At 47.1% G+C, this 16,403-nt stretch overlaps 1 protein-coding gene across 3 annotated transcripts; it reads left to right on the top strand.

Moving 5' to 3' along the window:
• The first annotated feature begins 6 nt into the window (after positions 1 to 6).
• Rpp25l (ribonuclease P/MRP subunit p25 like) lies at positions 7 to 2,178 on the top strand. 3 transcript variants are annotated; one of them, XM_010619257.3, is made up of 2 exons: positions 7 to 62; positions 761 to 2,178. In XM_010619257.3, exon 2 carries the CDS (start codon positions 793 to 795, stop codon positions 1,282 to 1,284), a length of 492 nt encoding a protein of 163 aa, XP_010617559.1. In that variant the 5' UTR covers positions 7 to 62; positions 761 to 792; the 3' UTR covers positions 1,285 to 2,178. The 3 variants fall into 3 exon arrangements, with proteins under 3 accessions (XP_010617559.1, XP_010617556.1, XP_010617558.1); XM_010619254.3 differs by lacking the exon at positions 7 to 62 and adding an exon at positions 69 to 236; XM_010619256.3 differs by lacking the exon at positions 7 to 62 and adding an exon at positions 157 to 254.
• The last annotated feature ends 14,225 nt before the right edge of the window (positions 2,179 to 16,403 follow it).

The following is a 16,403-nucleotide window of genomic DNA, read 5'->3' as shown; positions in this document are numbered from 1 at the left end:
CCTCGGCGCGCTTCCGGGTCCGCGCCATCTTGGCTGCGCGTCGAGGGTTGGCGGCCTCCTCGGTGAGGGCTGGGTGTTAGCGGGGTGGGGTCGCTCCGAGATGAGGAGCGGGGCTCCTGTCACTTGGCAGGGACTTAGAGAAACGGCCGAGGCCGGCCAGGAGTGGCTCACGCAACCTCGCGTGCGAACTTCTGCTCTGGTTTCTGAAGAACCTGGGTTGATGCAAATCGACCCAGGTATTTTTCGGGACTAAGGTACTCGGGGTCGGGTTTGTCCTCTGGGAGCTATGGGTAAAGACTCTTGGCTGTGTCCTGGGGAACCAGGGGCGAATGAGCTTGACCCTGGCCTCTGGGAGCACAGCGCAAGGGGCCATGGCTCTGTCCTTGGAGATCCCCGGTGAGAAGCACTCAAGGGAGCAGCCTGGGGTGAGGGGCCAAGGGGTCTGCCTCCCAGTCCTGGGGAGCTTGGGATGGTGGGGCCTGGTCCTGTCACAAAAAGCCCAGTATTGGGGAAATTAGGTTCTGTCGCATGGACTCCAAGATTTATGAGGGGATCTTACGGCCCTGTGTAGAGGAACTGGAATGTAAGGAGTAAGCGACTTCCCACGGTGAGGGAGGCATGGCCCCTGTTGTGAGGGTGAGTGAATGTGATTTTGTTCCTGGGAATGAGAAGCAGGGCCACATCCCGGATGGTGTGGATGGAGTAATGGACGATAACCTGGGACCTATTGCCTAGCATTCATTCTGATACCTTCCTACAGTGGGCAGCAACTTGGAACTCACAGCAAGCAAGATGGAGCACTACCGGAAAGCTGGCTCTGTAGAGATCCCAGCACCTTCCCCAATGCCTCAGCTACCTCCTGATACCCTGGAGATGCGAGTTCGAGATGGCAGCAAAATTCGAAACCTGCTGGGGCTGGCCCTGGGTCGGTTGGAGGGCGGCAGTGCTCGGCATGTGGTGTTCTCAGGTTCTGGCCGTGCTGCAGGGAAAGCTGTCAGCTGTGCTGAGATTGTCAAGCGTCGTGTCCCAGGCCTGCACCAGCTCACCAAACTGCATTTCCTGCAGACTGAGGACAGCTGGGTCCCAACCTCACCCGACACAGGCCTAGACCCCCTCACAGTACGCCGCCATGTGCCTGCAGTGTGGGTACTGCTCAGCCGTGACCCCTTGGACCCTAGTGAGTGTGGTTACCAGCCCCCAGGGGCACCTCCTGGCCTGGGCTCTGTGCCCAGCTCCAGCTGTGGCTCCCGATCCCGAAGAAGGCCTCGAGACAACCGGTCCTGAAGACCTTCTGAGATAAGCTGTTCTCTGGGTCTGAATATCTAGGATTACTGCTTTTTCTGGGAAACTGAACATCCCCAACAAAGCCTGGTCCACAGAATTCCTGCTACCCTGTCCGTCTGGCATATAGGAAGGGACTACAGTACTATGAAGAATAACAGGTGTGGAGCCTCTGCTGAGTTCTGGATTGCTTGAGAAGGCTTTAGTCTGCCTTCTACATACGGAACATCTAATCTGCCTTCTGACAGGCTTAGGGAAAGACTTAGGGAATAAAGGTTCTACCATTTGTCTGATGAGCCTCTGCTTGGCTGCTTTGTAGAAATGATTTAAAAGGAACAAGAGTCCTTGCCTTTGCCCTCTTAAGAGTACATGTGTTGGAGGTATGCGGGGGGTAGGTCGGGGGTGTAAAGCCTAGGCTGGCGTTGGGAGGACCAAGTGTTAAGGAAGTTCAGGTGTAGCCTGTAGTAGAGTACTTCCTAGCATACATGAGGTCTGGGATTCAATCCCTAGCACTACACATACACATAATGCACAAAAAGCCTCAATCAGCACTGAGAATCTAGGTTCCTGGATGGCTGTTTGCTACCTGATTTGGGCGGGTTTAGGAACTGCCAGGTCATTTTTCCTCAAATGTAACATGTGTTATAATAAGATTGTTTACTGAGTCACCACAATAGCCTGCCTGGGTTTGAATCCTGGTTCTGTCGTAGAAGTTACTGTTTTTGTGACCATAGCAAGTTACTGATCTGTGCCTTAGTATTCTCATTGTAATGCAATAATGTTTACTTCAACAGGTATGGTGGGGTATGCCTGTAATCTGGGAGACTGACACAGAAGATCAAAAGTTCAATTGGGCAATTTAGTGTGACCTTGTCTCAATAAAAAAGGGTTTGGGGCCTGGGGATTTAGCTCAGTGGTGCTGCTTCTTGCCTCATAAGCACAAAGTTCTGAGTGTGATCTCTAGTACCATAAAAAAAAAAAGGTGGGGAGCTTGGGATATAGCTCAGTGTGAAGGCCTGGGTTTAGTCCCCAAGACCACAAAAAAAAGTGTTTATCTCATAGAGTTGTTAAAGAGAATTAAATGAGAAATATATTTGACAGATACTACCTGGGTATCTAGTGCCATATAAATGCTTATTGCTATTATCCTTAATGACTCATTTTATGAATGCTTTTTACTAATTTAAAAACACCTCAGTTGCTAGGCATAGTGATATAGCTATAATACCAGCACTCTGGGAGGCTGAGGCAAGAGGATCACAAATTTGAGCCCAATCTGAGATTTTAGCAGACCTTAACTCAAAATAGAAAAGGCTACAGATAGATACAGGTCAGCATGAAAGCTCTTGTTTTCAATCTCTAGTACTGAAGGCGGGTAGTTCAATCCCACATCTTTCCCTGAGTTTCATCCTTGGCTTTGTACCCCTTGCTGTTCCTTTTCTGCTTCACTTTGGCCTTATACTCAGATCTACAATGGTGAGATCAAGTGCATCAGGGAAGAAATAAAGGTTGAATCAGTAGCTAAGGGCTATTGCATTAAAGCAGGTTTGTGGGCAAGGATAGACTCCAAAGAGTTTAATCAGATCTCCCATGGATCTCAAGGTTTTTTTCAATGTGTTCAGCAGCCTGGATGTCTAGTCATGAGGAAGCAGAAAGTTGGAACTCAATTTATATGGTGTTCTTTTGTTATTTTTGGTCTCTTTGAGATGGTCTTACTATGTAGTTCAGTCTGACTTTAAACTCACTGTGTAACCCAGACTAGCCATATATTCAAAACAATCCTCCTGCCTCAGACTCTCATGTTCTGGGTTAACAGGCATGTGCCACCACACCAAGCTATCGGCATGATAAGGGTTTTAAGAAGGATGAGGTAGGGCCAGGGATTTAGCTCAGTGGTTCCACCGCCTGCCTTGCTAGTGCAAGGACCTGTTTGATCCCCAGTATCAAAAAAAAAAAAAAAAAAGGATGTGATCACAGGGCCAGTAGACTATGGTCAGAACTTTTTATTATTTTTCTTGTGCTGGAGACCAAACCCAGGGCCTTGGACATCCTATCCTTTGCTTTCAGAGATAGTTTAGCCCTGAGTAATATGAAAGACCCTGAGGATAGGCTGCCCCTGAGCTCACTATGTAGTCCAGGCTGTCCTCAGACTCCATGATCCTCCTGCCACCACGCCCAGCTCATCGGTTATTTTCAAGTGCCAAAACGATAAGGATCTATACATATAGTTTAAGGTATATCAGCATATTTAAAACTTTTTAAATAAATTTTATCCATCCCCCGCCACAGTCCCCTAGCCAGGGATCAAACTCTGAACCTTGCACTTTCAAGACAGGCAGCAGCACCACTGAGCTAAATCCCCAGCCATGTTTTAAACTAAAAAAAAAAAAAGTTTTGTTTGGGACAAGATCTTGCTATGTAGTTCTTGAAGTCACTATCCCAGGCTGGCCTTGAATTTGCAGCAGTCCTGCCTGGCCTCCCAAGTGCTGGGACTACAGGCATGGGCTACCATGCCCAGCAAGAAATAAAGTTCTATACTGCTCACAATTTTTAAAAAATTACCTTCATATCTACAAAGAAACTATATAGCTATAATTCCTCCCAGAGCCATCATATATGTCCTGCCCATACCCATAGAACCAACACTTTGAAGTGGATCCTTGACAATTCCTGACATTTGCAAATTGCAAAACCAAAAACAAAACAAAACTGTAATTCAGGGGTTTTACTCCATCTCAGCTTCTACATAACTGCTTTTTCTCTTAACATCTTCACTTGTGTGTTTTCCGTTATTAACGTTTCTCAGTATTGTAGGTCTTTAGATCTTTCAGGCCAGTTTCTTGTAGACTGTTGGCCTTTGACAGCATCCCATCCTGATCCATTCTGTGGCCAGGAAGGAGAAATCACATGGAATAAGCATGGAAACTGCTAAAGGAGCAATTCAGTAAGGTGGCATTGCAAGACCCTTGAGCCCAAGGGACTCCTGATTGGGTTGCTTATCATTGAGGTACCACCTGGGTGCCCCAGGATGATAAAAGTGTTATTGTGGAGGGAAATAACAGGTCAAAATCCCACTGGGGAAGGGCTGAGGGTTTAGCTCAGTAACACCTTGCCTGCCTTGCAAGTACAAGGTTCTGAGTTCAGTCCCCAGTACTGCAAAATAAAAACCAAAAATCCCCCTGGAAAGACGCGATCTATATTTCAGAAAATCCAGAGGTAAGCTACAAACAGGCAGGGATGGCTAGCAGTTCTGGAGCATTTTCCCTTCTCCTTGGCCTCTACAAGGCCCAGCTGGAGCCTGTAGGAGGGATGTCAGGGAGGGAGCCAGAGAAAGGTGAGGCCTTTGGGATGAGAAAGCCTAACCAAGCCTATAAGAGAGGACTAGTTGTATATAATTTTTTACTTCCCGCTTTTCTTAATACACTGCAGTATAGTTTCTGTTTGCATAACTTATTAGAAAAGATTTTGCCTTGGCTACAAAAAGAAATGAGGCCAGCCTTTTCTTGAAGTTGGAGAGATGACTCCTTGTAACAGGAAAGAGTTGAGGATGGGTGTGTATACAGATACGTGTGGAGAAGCAGGAGTCCAGTTCTATTGCTGAGAGTGGGGTCAGGAAACTGGTGGGAAATGTGAGGTCGCTGTTACTGGGAAAGGAAGGTGACTGGACAGGGCTAAAAGCCCAGGGTAGGTTGTTGACTGTGAACTTGCATATTAGTAGGTGAGCTTCAGCAGCATCTACAAGACAGACAAGTGCTCATGAAACACACTACTGCATTCTTCCAGACAGGTTCCTGGGTGTTCAGGAAGAAAAGTCAGTGAAGGTCAAGTCAAGAAATTAAGAGACAATAAATAAATAAATAAATAAATGAAATACCGAATAACACCAGAGAATCTTAAAAAAAAAAAAAAAGGAAATTAAGAGGGGGTTGTGTTTATGTGTAAGGAACATCCAGATGGGTAATGGAGTCACCCAGGATGGAATGTGTTGACCAATCTCATACCTGCCTTAAGCAGTGGTGTGTATTTTTACCCTTGAAATGGGGACTTCAGAATATAATATGCCTGGAAGTACATAGTATATGGTTCCCAATCCAAGCAGACACTAAGACCTGACAATTTTGTCTTCCAGGTCTCTGTCCCCACAGCCAGTGTTGGTTTATGCTTCTCACCTGGCAACAATGTCATGGCAGGTCTCCCTGCTTTACTCCCCGTCCTCAAGCCCTGTTCCTTTGTTTAGAATGTTCTCCTCCAGATACTTACACAGATAAGTCCCTGCCTCCTTAAAGCCTTTGCTTAAATGTCACCTTAATGAAGCCTACTCTACCTACTCCATTTAAAATTGCAGGTCAGCACCTTTGATCTCTCTTACATGTCTTTTTTTAATGTATATTTTACGTTCTAAAGATAATTTTTTTTTCTTTTTGGTACTGGGGATTGAACTAAGGGCCTTGCGATTTCGAGACAGGTGGAGGAACCACTGAGCTAAATCCCAGCCCAAGTTAATGTCTTTAAAATAATGTTTGTATTTATTATCTACCCCTGATAAGAATATAAGCTCTAAAAGGACAAGGATCTTTCTTTCACTGATACAGTTTAAAGATCTTAAACATCACTTGGCACACAGTAAGTAGGTGCTCCATTAATTTTTAATGAATGAATGTTGAACCTGGAAGTGTGTTGCCGCACTCAGAGTGACCTTTGCTGACATTCTGCTCCTGTGACCTCCCATTGCCAGATTAGAAGAGAAGATCCAAATTCATTTATTGAATGGCCTTGTAGCTTAACTGCTGCCCATGATTCAGTCCATCTTTGGCCTGGGCTCTGACACATTAATGCCTCACCCTTCCCAAGCACTGGGAGATTTCCCTCCTCAGATCCTTCGGTCTTGTCATTCTGTCTATTTGGAATTCAGCAATAGTATTTGAAGGACACTGATGATAACCTTTGAGAACTTTCCCAGGGCCTACCTTCCCATTCCCTCCTTTTGACGGGAACTACAGCCTGGCGCTTACCATTGCTGGAGCTCAGGGATCAGGCCTGATTTTGTTGGTCATCTCCAGGTCCCAGATTGGTTCCTGCTCTGGGTAGGCTATGTGCTGACTACACTCCTATACATGGACGCAAGGTGGCAGCATTTGCAAAGGGATTACCCGTCCCTTCCCTTTGCAGTGTCTGCTGATTTCTTGAAGCCCCAAATGCAGAGAAGATGCAGTAGTTTAATTTTCAATTTTTCAATCAACCACATGTGGACTATAGCCATACATATATAATTATTTTACTATTTTGTCCTCAGGTAGAGATGTGATTATGATATGATAAGTCCACAGAGTAGAAAAGTTTATTACTGCAGGAATCAGAACTCCTAGCCCACCCTTTATGGACAGGTAAAGCTTCAAAGTGGAGGTAGCTGGGTGCAGATACAGGGTTGAAATTTGGTCCATGGGGGATTCAGTGAGATCTCAGTAACAGCAAAAAGCTAATTATTACACTGTGACAAAGTCACGACTCAGAATCTTGACCACATGTGGGCCATACATATACAGATAACCACTATTTTGTCCTCAGATGGGGTGTGATTATGGTATGACAGGTCCGCAGATTAGGAAAGTTCACCCAGCCTTTAGGGACAGCCAAAGCTTCAAAGAAGTGGAGGTAGCTGGGTGCAGTGACACATGCCTATAACCCTAGCACTGCTGGAGGCCACAGTAGGAATATCCCAAGTTCGAGTCCCTCCTAGACAACTTAATGAAAACCTGTCTCAAAAAAGGGCTGGATATGTAGCTCAGTGGTAGAGTATCCCTTGATTCAATGTCCAGTACAAAAAGCTGTAGTAGTAGTAGTAGTAGTAGTAGTAGTAGTAGTAGTAGTAGTAGTGATGCCTGTGTAGAATCTTGAAGAATAGTTAGGAGAAATGTGGGAAGGACATTCAAAGTGAAGGGAAGGCATGAGCCAGGCACAGAAGTGAGAAGCATAGAGATGATCACTGGAACATGAAGTTCAAGGCAAGGAGTATGAGGATTAAGGCTCAGAGGTGAGTCAGGGCTAGACTGGAGGCCTACATGCCTGGCCCAGGAGCTTGAATTATATCTTAGAGGTGTTGGAGAGTCACTGAAGGGGATTTGAGGAGGGAGTGAGGTGGACATCAGGTTGCTTCAGAGTGAGAACTCTGGTTGCTATACTGTGCAGAATGGATTGGGGGCACAGGGCAGAAACAGCAGTGTTGAAGCTGCTGTGAGATTTTGAGGGAGATGGCGAGGCCAAATTTTTGACAAGAGCAGACCCTGGAAAAGGACCTCCCAGCCCACAAAGGCATTTAATGCTTAGCACTCTGAAAAGGTTCTCAGACCTAGGCAGTCTCTGCCCTATGAACCATTTAGCACTCTGAAAAGGTTCTCAGACCTAGGCACTCTCTGCCCCATATGAACCACTAGAGTCTCTGTTCCTGGAGTGCCTTGGCACTATCCTGGATCCTATGATTATTGTGGTTGGAACCAGGTTCTCTTATCAGCTTCCATATGGAGGCCATAGTGTCGTGGGTTTCCCTCTGCTGATAGATCTGTAAGCTTTCAGCTCATCCTATGTGCTGGCCTCTGTCAATATGATCCCTTCAAGTGCCCTCAGAAGTGTGGCTGAAGGGCCTCCTCCAGCAGGGAGCCAGGGTGAACATTACTCCCTTTCATTGCCTGCTACTAGAGTGTGTGTGTGTACCATTGGCAGGACTGATGCTGAGGGAAGACCAACCCCCAGAAGGTAGAAGGGCAAGGGCATAACCTGAGGATGAGACCCAGAAGTAGGAGAACACAAAGGAGTGTTTGGGGAGCAGAGGGAATGGGAGTATAGCTAAAAGAGTCTCTTGCACATTCAAGTGAGGACCTGCAAGGCCAGGCTGGATCTATGACCGTGTACTACAAGCAGGGGGCACCATAGCCAAGTTTTGCGGGAATTGGGAGAGTCACCTTCATTCAGTCTCATGAATATGCACAGAAACCTGTTGAATTATGCAGACAGAAAGGATGTAAATGTATATGCAGATTTGGTGCTGCCCTTCTTGTTGCTATGGAAACCAGAGAATAGCAAGAGGGGCGCACCCTGGGGAGACTAGGCTGAAAAGACAGACCAAGAGACTCTCTGTTGCTGCTTTTCCCACTTCTGATGTTTTGATCTCTTTTTTCTCCTCACTCTGTCCTCCCTGCCTTACCCTCTCCATCTCTCTGCCTCTCTTGATCTTGCTGTTCCCACATACCCTCTTCCTTCTCTATCTTTTCCCCAACTGTTTTCTATTTCCCCGTCTCTGAATGTCTCTGACTACATCTGCATCCTGTCTCCATGAGATGCTGAGTTTGTCTCTGACTTCCTGTCTCTCCCTAACTCTATCTCTGTGTCTTTAATTCCATGACTCTTCTTCCATTTGCATTTCTTTGTCTCTGTGTCTCTGGCTCATTATGTCTTTAATGTCTGTTTTTGTGTCTGACTGTTGTGTGGGAGAGTTTCTGCTCCTTGATCTTTCTCCTAAGCTCTCTATCACTCAGATTCTGTTTCTCTGAAACTCTTGACCCTGTGATTGTCTCTAACTGAGGGAAAAGACAGGAAGCTGCACATCTGTCCTTGCCTGATGGGATGTTCCGCCCCTGGCCCAGCTGCCCACATGTTCAAGGATTCCTAGGCACTCTCCCCACATAAAATCCTGTTTTGGATCTGGCCCCTGTCATAGTGTTGGCACATGATCCCATGACAAGCCCTGGCTGGCTGCCAGGATACCAAGACCAGTCCCAGTCTCTGCCTGCTGTGTGATTTGCCTGGTGTTTCTCCTTCTCTGAGTTTATAGTCCCCAGCTCTCTCTCCTTGAACTGGTGGGCACCTCAAGGCGATGATACGTTGGGAATAGGGAATAGTCTTAATTGCTAACCCATCTGGCCATCTGCCCAAAAGTTGACGTGAGGGTATGGCTGGGACCCAAGTGTGGGGAAGTCTGGGGCTAGTTGAGACCAATCCTGGCCCCCAGAGAAGACTCTCTGCTGAGCCACAAAGTTAAGCAGCAGCCCTTCTGTGGTCTATCCATACTCCTGCATGCTACCTGCTCAGCCATCTGGTCTCTTATTCTGGGTCTTCCATTTGCCCCTATTTGCATTGGTTTACATTAGATGAGCACCTACTCCACACCATGCCCTTTTTCTTCATAGGTCCACAGTGACACAGAAAGGAAATCTGGACTTCTCTTGCCCCACCCCCTACTCTAGGAAGGAGCTTTCTGACCAGGTGAAGACCACAAACTCTCCAACCCCTCACACTTTCCTATCCTTGGCAGACTCAGTATGACAGTGCAGATGTATGCAGCTGTGAAAGTCATGGGTCAAGGATAAAAGAGACAGCAAGAGGCAAAGATGAGGAACTAGAACTAGGAAAGCAAGATGTTTCCAGACAGAGCTAGGGGTGGGGTATGAAAGGTTCTGGAGAATTTTGAGGGCAAATGAGCCACCCTTTGTGGAGGTGGAGGACTTCCCCATTTGGTCCTGGGCTCTGGGCAGATTGCCTCACCTCCAACAGGCACTAATCATGGGGGATCTGGCTCTTGCCCAGATGTGGGGGTGGCCGAAGCAGTCAGGACAAGTCCCCTCCTCCAAGAGGCTGTCAGGCCAAGCCCCCAGCCAGGAAGGGCTGTAGACATGAGTACTCTCCCCACCAACTGTGATTCACCCATATTCAGTCAGGCCCAGGCATGATCCTACTTCTGGGAATTCCATATTCAAATTAAAAACTTCTCTGGATACCCCTACACTAGCCCACCCTAGCTGTGCTTAGTAAGGGTTGGAGTAGAGTGAAGCAGGGATGCTGGGGGTGAGGAGCTGTATATCTATAGAGCGAGACACAAGCAGACCAAAGAGATAGAGGGACAGTCAAACTAAGAGACAGAGGATGGTGTAAATAGAGAGATGGAGAGAAATATGTGACAGAGAAGGAGATGTGGCGGTGTGGGCTGGGAATAAGTATATGAAGGGGCTTTACTAACTACCAGGCCTAGTGCTGAGCACTTGACTAGATTATCTCATCTAGTTTAATCTTTGCAACAATCCTAAGAAATAGGCACTATTATGATCCCACTCTACTCCCGAGGTAATTGAGGCCCATTTTATTTCTGAGGTAGTTGAAACATTAAGCCACTTGCCTGAGGTCACAAAACCAGTAAGTGGAGGCGTAAGTGTTTGAACTTCCCAGTCTCACTGATGGGTCCGGAAGATAGACAGATGTGGAGACTGAGGCTGAGACAGATTCCCACACCAGCACTCTTGGGGAATCTAGAAATCCTGGAATCTTCAGGCAGCTGTTCAGGGGGAGGCCCTTCCCATCAGGCTGACAAAAGTTCAACTTCCAGACCTTCCTGTCAGAGACAAGGACTAGGGAAGAAAAGGAGGGGGAGAAAGGAAGAGAGATATCAGAGCAGAGAGATCAAAGGGACCCAAAGCCATGGAGACCTTGCCTCTCCTAGAGTGCAGCCTATTCCACCAGATTAGCTTCAGATCAGCCAGCAAACGTCTGGCTGTGGTAGGACCCAGAGACCTATTCTTTCTCCTCCATTTATTTATTTGTTTGTTTGTTTGTTTGTTTGTTTAGAGATGGGGGCAGTTGCTGACTTTGAACTTACTATGTAGCCCAGGCTGGCCTTGAACTCCTCCTGCTTCAGCCTCCATTGGGGTTACAGGTGTGTGTCACCACACTGGGCTCTTCTCCATGTATTTGTTGAGTATTTGCTTCTTGAGGGACACTGCTGCCTTATGTCTACCTTCCCCTTTTCTCTTTTCTCTCTCACTATTGATAAATCTTTCCCATTGTCTAACTTCAGGCCCTCCCCTCAACAGTTCTACCAAAAAGAGATTAAAAATAAAATTGGGGACACTTCAAGAGGAGGAGGTTAGCCTAGTATACACTGAAGTTGTCCAAGCACAGAGAAGAGGTCTCGGAGGGCTGACTCTGGGTGCCTTCTGGTTGGAGGCGCCTTCTAGTTGGTTTGGGAAAGAGGTCAATAGCCCAGCTGGTGGGGGCCTAGGAGAGCCAAGCTGTCAGCAGCAGGGAGGATTGGGGTGAGAAGAAAACCAGGAGCTATCCTGGGGGAGCCAGGGAGTTGGCGTTATGGTTTCTAATGTCTCAGCCCTGGTTTCAATTACTCCCATGGTCCCCAGGGTTCCCTGACCACTACATGCTCCTGAGCTTGAGGAGGCTCAGGAGCCTCGTGGGAAGTCCAGAAACCAGAGGCTCAGGGATGGAAGGCTGGGGCCTCTCTTCTGTCCCTGCACCAGGCTGTGAGAAGCCCCCAGTCCGAGCAACTCTCCCGGGAACAGCAGGGGGGCCGGGGAAGGAGGGTTCCACCCTCTGCTCACAAGCCCCTGTGGCAGGGCTCTTTGTTGGCTTCACCAGGCTCCTTTTATCCTCTTGACAACCCTGACTCCTGATCTCCTTCCTATGGGGCCAACACGCCTTCCTGTCTTCTAGGAGCCCCTCACCTTCCCTCTTGTCTTTCAATAATGGTTCCCAGGATTTTGGCCTTCATCATCTCCTCCCCTCCCTCTGGTCACACTCTCCCTCCCCCCGTTCTCTGATGTCTGTGATATCTATCTCACTATTCCCCATCACCATCTTTTTTTTTTTTTTTTTTTTTGGGTACCAGGGATTGAACTTGGGACCTTGTGTTTGCAAGGCAGGTAGCAGAACCACTGAGCTAAATCCCTGGCTACCATCTTTTTTTTTTTAATCATTAAATTTATTGGTATAATTTAGCTATACATAATGATCATATTCATCATATGGAATTTGTACCTGTACATGATATGATATATCTTGGTTCATATTTCCCCATCACCATCTTAATACTCAGGTTAATCTGGGACTTTGATGAATAGCCGGGCCTCCACATTTGTTGGATGCAGAGGTTGTTGGGAACTGTTGATCAGGAACCATACACCTCTAGCCAGCTAGCCCTTGCTCACTTTAAGGACTCCTTCGCCCGTCCGATTCTTGCAATGGCTAGCCATCATTTCACCACTCTCATCTAGACATGTCAGGCCCTGCTCTCTCCCAGCTCTGTGAATGGCACCATCATCTCCCAAATACTCATGCCAAAAACCTGGGAGTCATCTGTGCTTTTGTACACAATGTTCCCTCTGGGCCTGGCACACAGTAGGCGCTGATAAATGTCTGTTGAACTGAATTTAATTCAGTGTTCTCTCTTGGATTCCCCTTCTGCCTCTGTCTGTTTCCTTGGGAATTGATGTCTCTGGCATCTCCATATTTCTGAATTTTCTCTGTTCTCCCAGGCATCAGAGTTGAGCTCCTGGGGGAAGTTGAGGGTTCTTCTTCCCTGTTCCCTGCCCCATGGAATCATAAGCTGGCCAGGAATGGAGCCATGTAAGGTAAAGGGAGAGAAGCAATCTTGAATGTGACCCTCAGTCCCTCCTGAAAAATCCCAGTTCTGTTACAAGGGAGTTGTACAGCAGCAAGGATCAAGGTCAGACTGCACTTGCACTGGAAGGGGACATCCTTTGAGGACAGATGCCTTTACTACAAAGAATGACAGGGGATCAGAGCAGGCTGGGGTGGAGAGTCAAGGAAAGGCTATGTGCTTCTGAGCAGGGAATTGGTTTCATACAAATTTTTGCAAAATGAAAAATCACATCTGTGATTTTGCAAGTTTGTGTCCCTGCTCTTGCTTTCAAGTACACAGAGTCCCTTGATTCTAAGTTCCCTTGCCCTTCCTCTTCCTCTCCCCAGCCTTGGAATTACCCAAGAGGAGGGTCTGGGAGAGCAGACACAGGATTAAGTGTGCAGAGAGTGTGTTCTAGAAGTATATGTGATATGGGGATTTCTCTCAGGCCACATGGAAACAGATGGCTAAGATGAATCTGAATGTCCCCCTCTCCTTCATTGCCCTGTCCTCTCTTTCCAGCCTTGTGGCCTTTGTCCCAAGTCACTCCGGAGGACTGATCCTTCTCCAGCAGCCTCAGTGATCTCTCTAAAATTCAAATGTGCTTGTGTTCCTCACCTACTCTATCCTTCCAGGCATTCATGACTTTGACACCAAAGGCATTTTAGGATGTGGTCTCTTAGCCAGTCAGGCAGTCTCAGCCAGCCTTCCAGGTCTCAGCTTAATCCCTCACTGGTTACTAACCCCTTTCCTTTCCATAATGGCTGTAACCTATTCACCTGGGTTCCCTTCCTTGTACTCTGGAGCTCAGGCTTAATTGTAATAGATCAAGATCCTCCTACTTTCTTGCTTGCATCATTCATTCAACATGTATTTAATCTATTTCAACTGTTAGAAGTACCTGTTCTATGCCAGACCCAGCTGTAGGCACCTAGAGTTGGAGGCCACAGAGCTACCCTCATGGAGCTTGTAGGTACCACACAGCTAACTCAGTTGTTAGACATCACACTGACTACTCTAAGGCAAAACAGTATGACACTATGAAAGGAGACAAAGGGGCTTAGACTAGGCCTCTCTTAGGTGACATTTAAGCTGGCCCCCCTCACCTGGAGATTCAGGCATGGAATTTTACATGAGCAAACTATATTATTATCAAATCTGGTGGGGTAGGGTCAGCATCTCACTATGTTACCAGGTTGTCCTTGAACTCATGATCCTCTTGATCATGCCTCCCAAGTAGCTAGGGTACGTACCACAGCACTCGGCTTCTTTGTATTTTTTTAGTATCCATTCTCTCTGAGCCATATGAGTGTAGGAGATTTTGCAACTTTTTTTTGAGGAAAAAAGTAATAAAATGTACAAACCTTAAAGGTAGAGATCAACTTATAGTTATGCCCTTTCTTTTTCCCTCCCTCCCTCCCTCTCTCCCTTCCTTCCTTCCTTTTCTTTCTTTCCTTTCTTCCTTTTCTTTCATTTTGTTAAGACAGGGTTTTGCTATATAGTTCAGGCCGGCTGTAAACTCCTGACAAACTTCTTGTGAGTGTTGGAATTATAGGCCTGTGCCACTGTGCTCATCTAGTCTTGCCTATTCTTGAGCTCTATATAAATGAAATCATTCAGTAGATCTTTTCTGTCAGGCTTTTGCCCTCTTTGCTCAACATTGTGTCTGTGAGGTTTTTCTGTGTTGTGTGTAGCTATAGCTCGTTGTTTTCCTTTGCTGTGTCTATATCATAATCTTTCTATCTAGGTTGTTTCTAATCAGGGGCTATTATGAATAAAACTGCTATGAACATTCTTGATGAAAATATATATGATTTTTTGGGGTGCACATCTGAGAATGGAATTGCTAGGTCTTAGAATATATACATGTTCAGCTTGGTAGGTCCTCCCAGTGTTCCAGAGTGGTAGTTCTGACTGATATGCATGTGAGCAATGTGTAGCATCTAGTTGTGCTGCATCCTTCAGAGAGCAGGGGCTTTTTGTTTTTTGTTGTTTGTTTTTTTTGAGAGCAGGGATTTTTGTCTGGTTCACTGCTGTATTTTGATCAATGCGTGGTATATAAGAGGTCCTCAATATATATTTATTGCTATTTATTGTCTGGCTTATGGGAAAAGCCATCAGCATTCTTGAGGTACTGCTTTGGCTCTGAGCAGTGACTTCTCTGGGACATTTGCCTGTGTATAGCACAGGAGGACCAGCACCAAGGGCTTTGCATTCAGTGCCAGCTGGGTGCTATGAAAGCTAGACACCTGTTCACTCATTTACTCCACTTGTATTGCTTAAGAATGGAACCTACTATGTGCCAAGATGGTGAGGGTATATGGTCTGTGATGTGCCACAGACAGCCTCTTTCAAGTCAGCCAGGGCCAAAGGTCACTGCCCATTTTGTCCCCAGCTATCTTCCTGGAGCCCGCTTCTCCTCCCTCTGTCCAGCCCTGACCCCAGGGGGAGGGGGTCTGGACTGAGCTGCAGATGGAAAATGTGATTAATAATCAAAAAAACATCCAAGAGGAAGAGACCAGGAAAACAACTTGGGAAAGGCTCCTCGCCCAGGGGAGGGGGGCCATGTCCTGGGCCTTGGGACAGCTCCGGCCGCCCTCCCGCCGCCCTTTCTGGGAAGCTGCCATAGGACTGGGTAATTTTAGCCAAAAGGGGGAAAAAGCCACTCTAATTATATATTAAAAAAGATAATCCCCAATGTAAAATACGCTTCCCCTAAGGGCTTTCCCCTACTCTGATACTCTCTCCTAGGGGTCCTCCTGCTTGCTCAGGCTGATGGTGGGGGAGGGCTGGAGATACTGGACTACGGGCAGAGGAGGAATTTCAACATGAAATGTTTTGTTTATTAACAGAGAACATAGGGGAAAATTCCCTTTCTGTTGGGTCTGGGCAACCCAAGCGGACACTCACAAGCTATTGTGAAAAATGGAGTCTGAGCTGCAGATTGGGGTAAGGGTTATATTGGAGGAGAGTGCCAAGAGACCTCTCCCCTCCTCTTAGATTCCTGACTTCCAAGGGTTTCCTGAGCCTTAATCCTTCCTTCTTCCAGGGATTTGGTTCCTAATACCTCAGGTTGCCCTCAAAATTCCTTCTTAGCAAAACAGGAGGAACTGGGATGAGACTGGAGTTAGAACTTCCCACTGAGGAGGAAGAAAGGCTGTTAGAGGGAAGGTAGGCTTTAGGCCTATCTGAATAATTTACAATTCTGATAGAATATGCTAGAATTGGTAGGCAGGTGGGCAGAAATCTGAGGGGGCCCGGACCAGAAATACAAGCTCCTCCATCAGAGTAGATTTAAAAGGTCCTTGTGAAAAGAGACTACTCCAGGGAATTGAGGGTAATTTCAGTTTAAATACCATGCCTAGCTGTCTCCATTAGGGCTTCAGCCCTACCCAATTCTCTACCTTCAGGGGTTCCTAACTCTTCTCTGGTGCCAGAGGTTGGAATGGACAGGGCACATAGAGGCAGTGTTCAGCTGATGAGATTCCAGGGGGAAGTCTGCAGAATGGGGGTGTTGTGTGTGGACCCCAGGTGCTGCCTCAAGATGGAGCTGGGAGCTGTCTCAGGATGGAGTAAATCGTCCCTGGGGAGCTGGGCTGGACCCTGGGGTGGGGGGACCTGGGCCCCCCCCTCCCTGGCTCGGCCCGGGGCTGTGTCGGGATCGGGTTTCTCGGCGCCTGGAGCCTCCGCGAGGCCGAGCTGTTCCCGG

The sequence above is a fragment of the Fukomys damarensis genome, unplaced genomic scaffold (assembly GCF_012274545.1).
Source record: "Fukomys damarensis isolate Sample0158 unplaced genomic scaffold, DMR_v1.0_HiC HiC_scaffold_36, whole genome shotgun sequence".
NCBI lineage: Eukaryota > Metazoa > Chordata > Mammalia > Rodentia > Bathyergidae > Fukomys > Fukomys damarensis.
The sequence above is the reverse complement of the archived record's forward strand: the minus strand, read 5'-3'. Positions and strand labels throughout refer to the sequence as shown.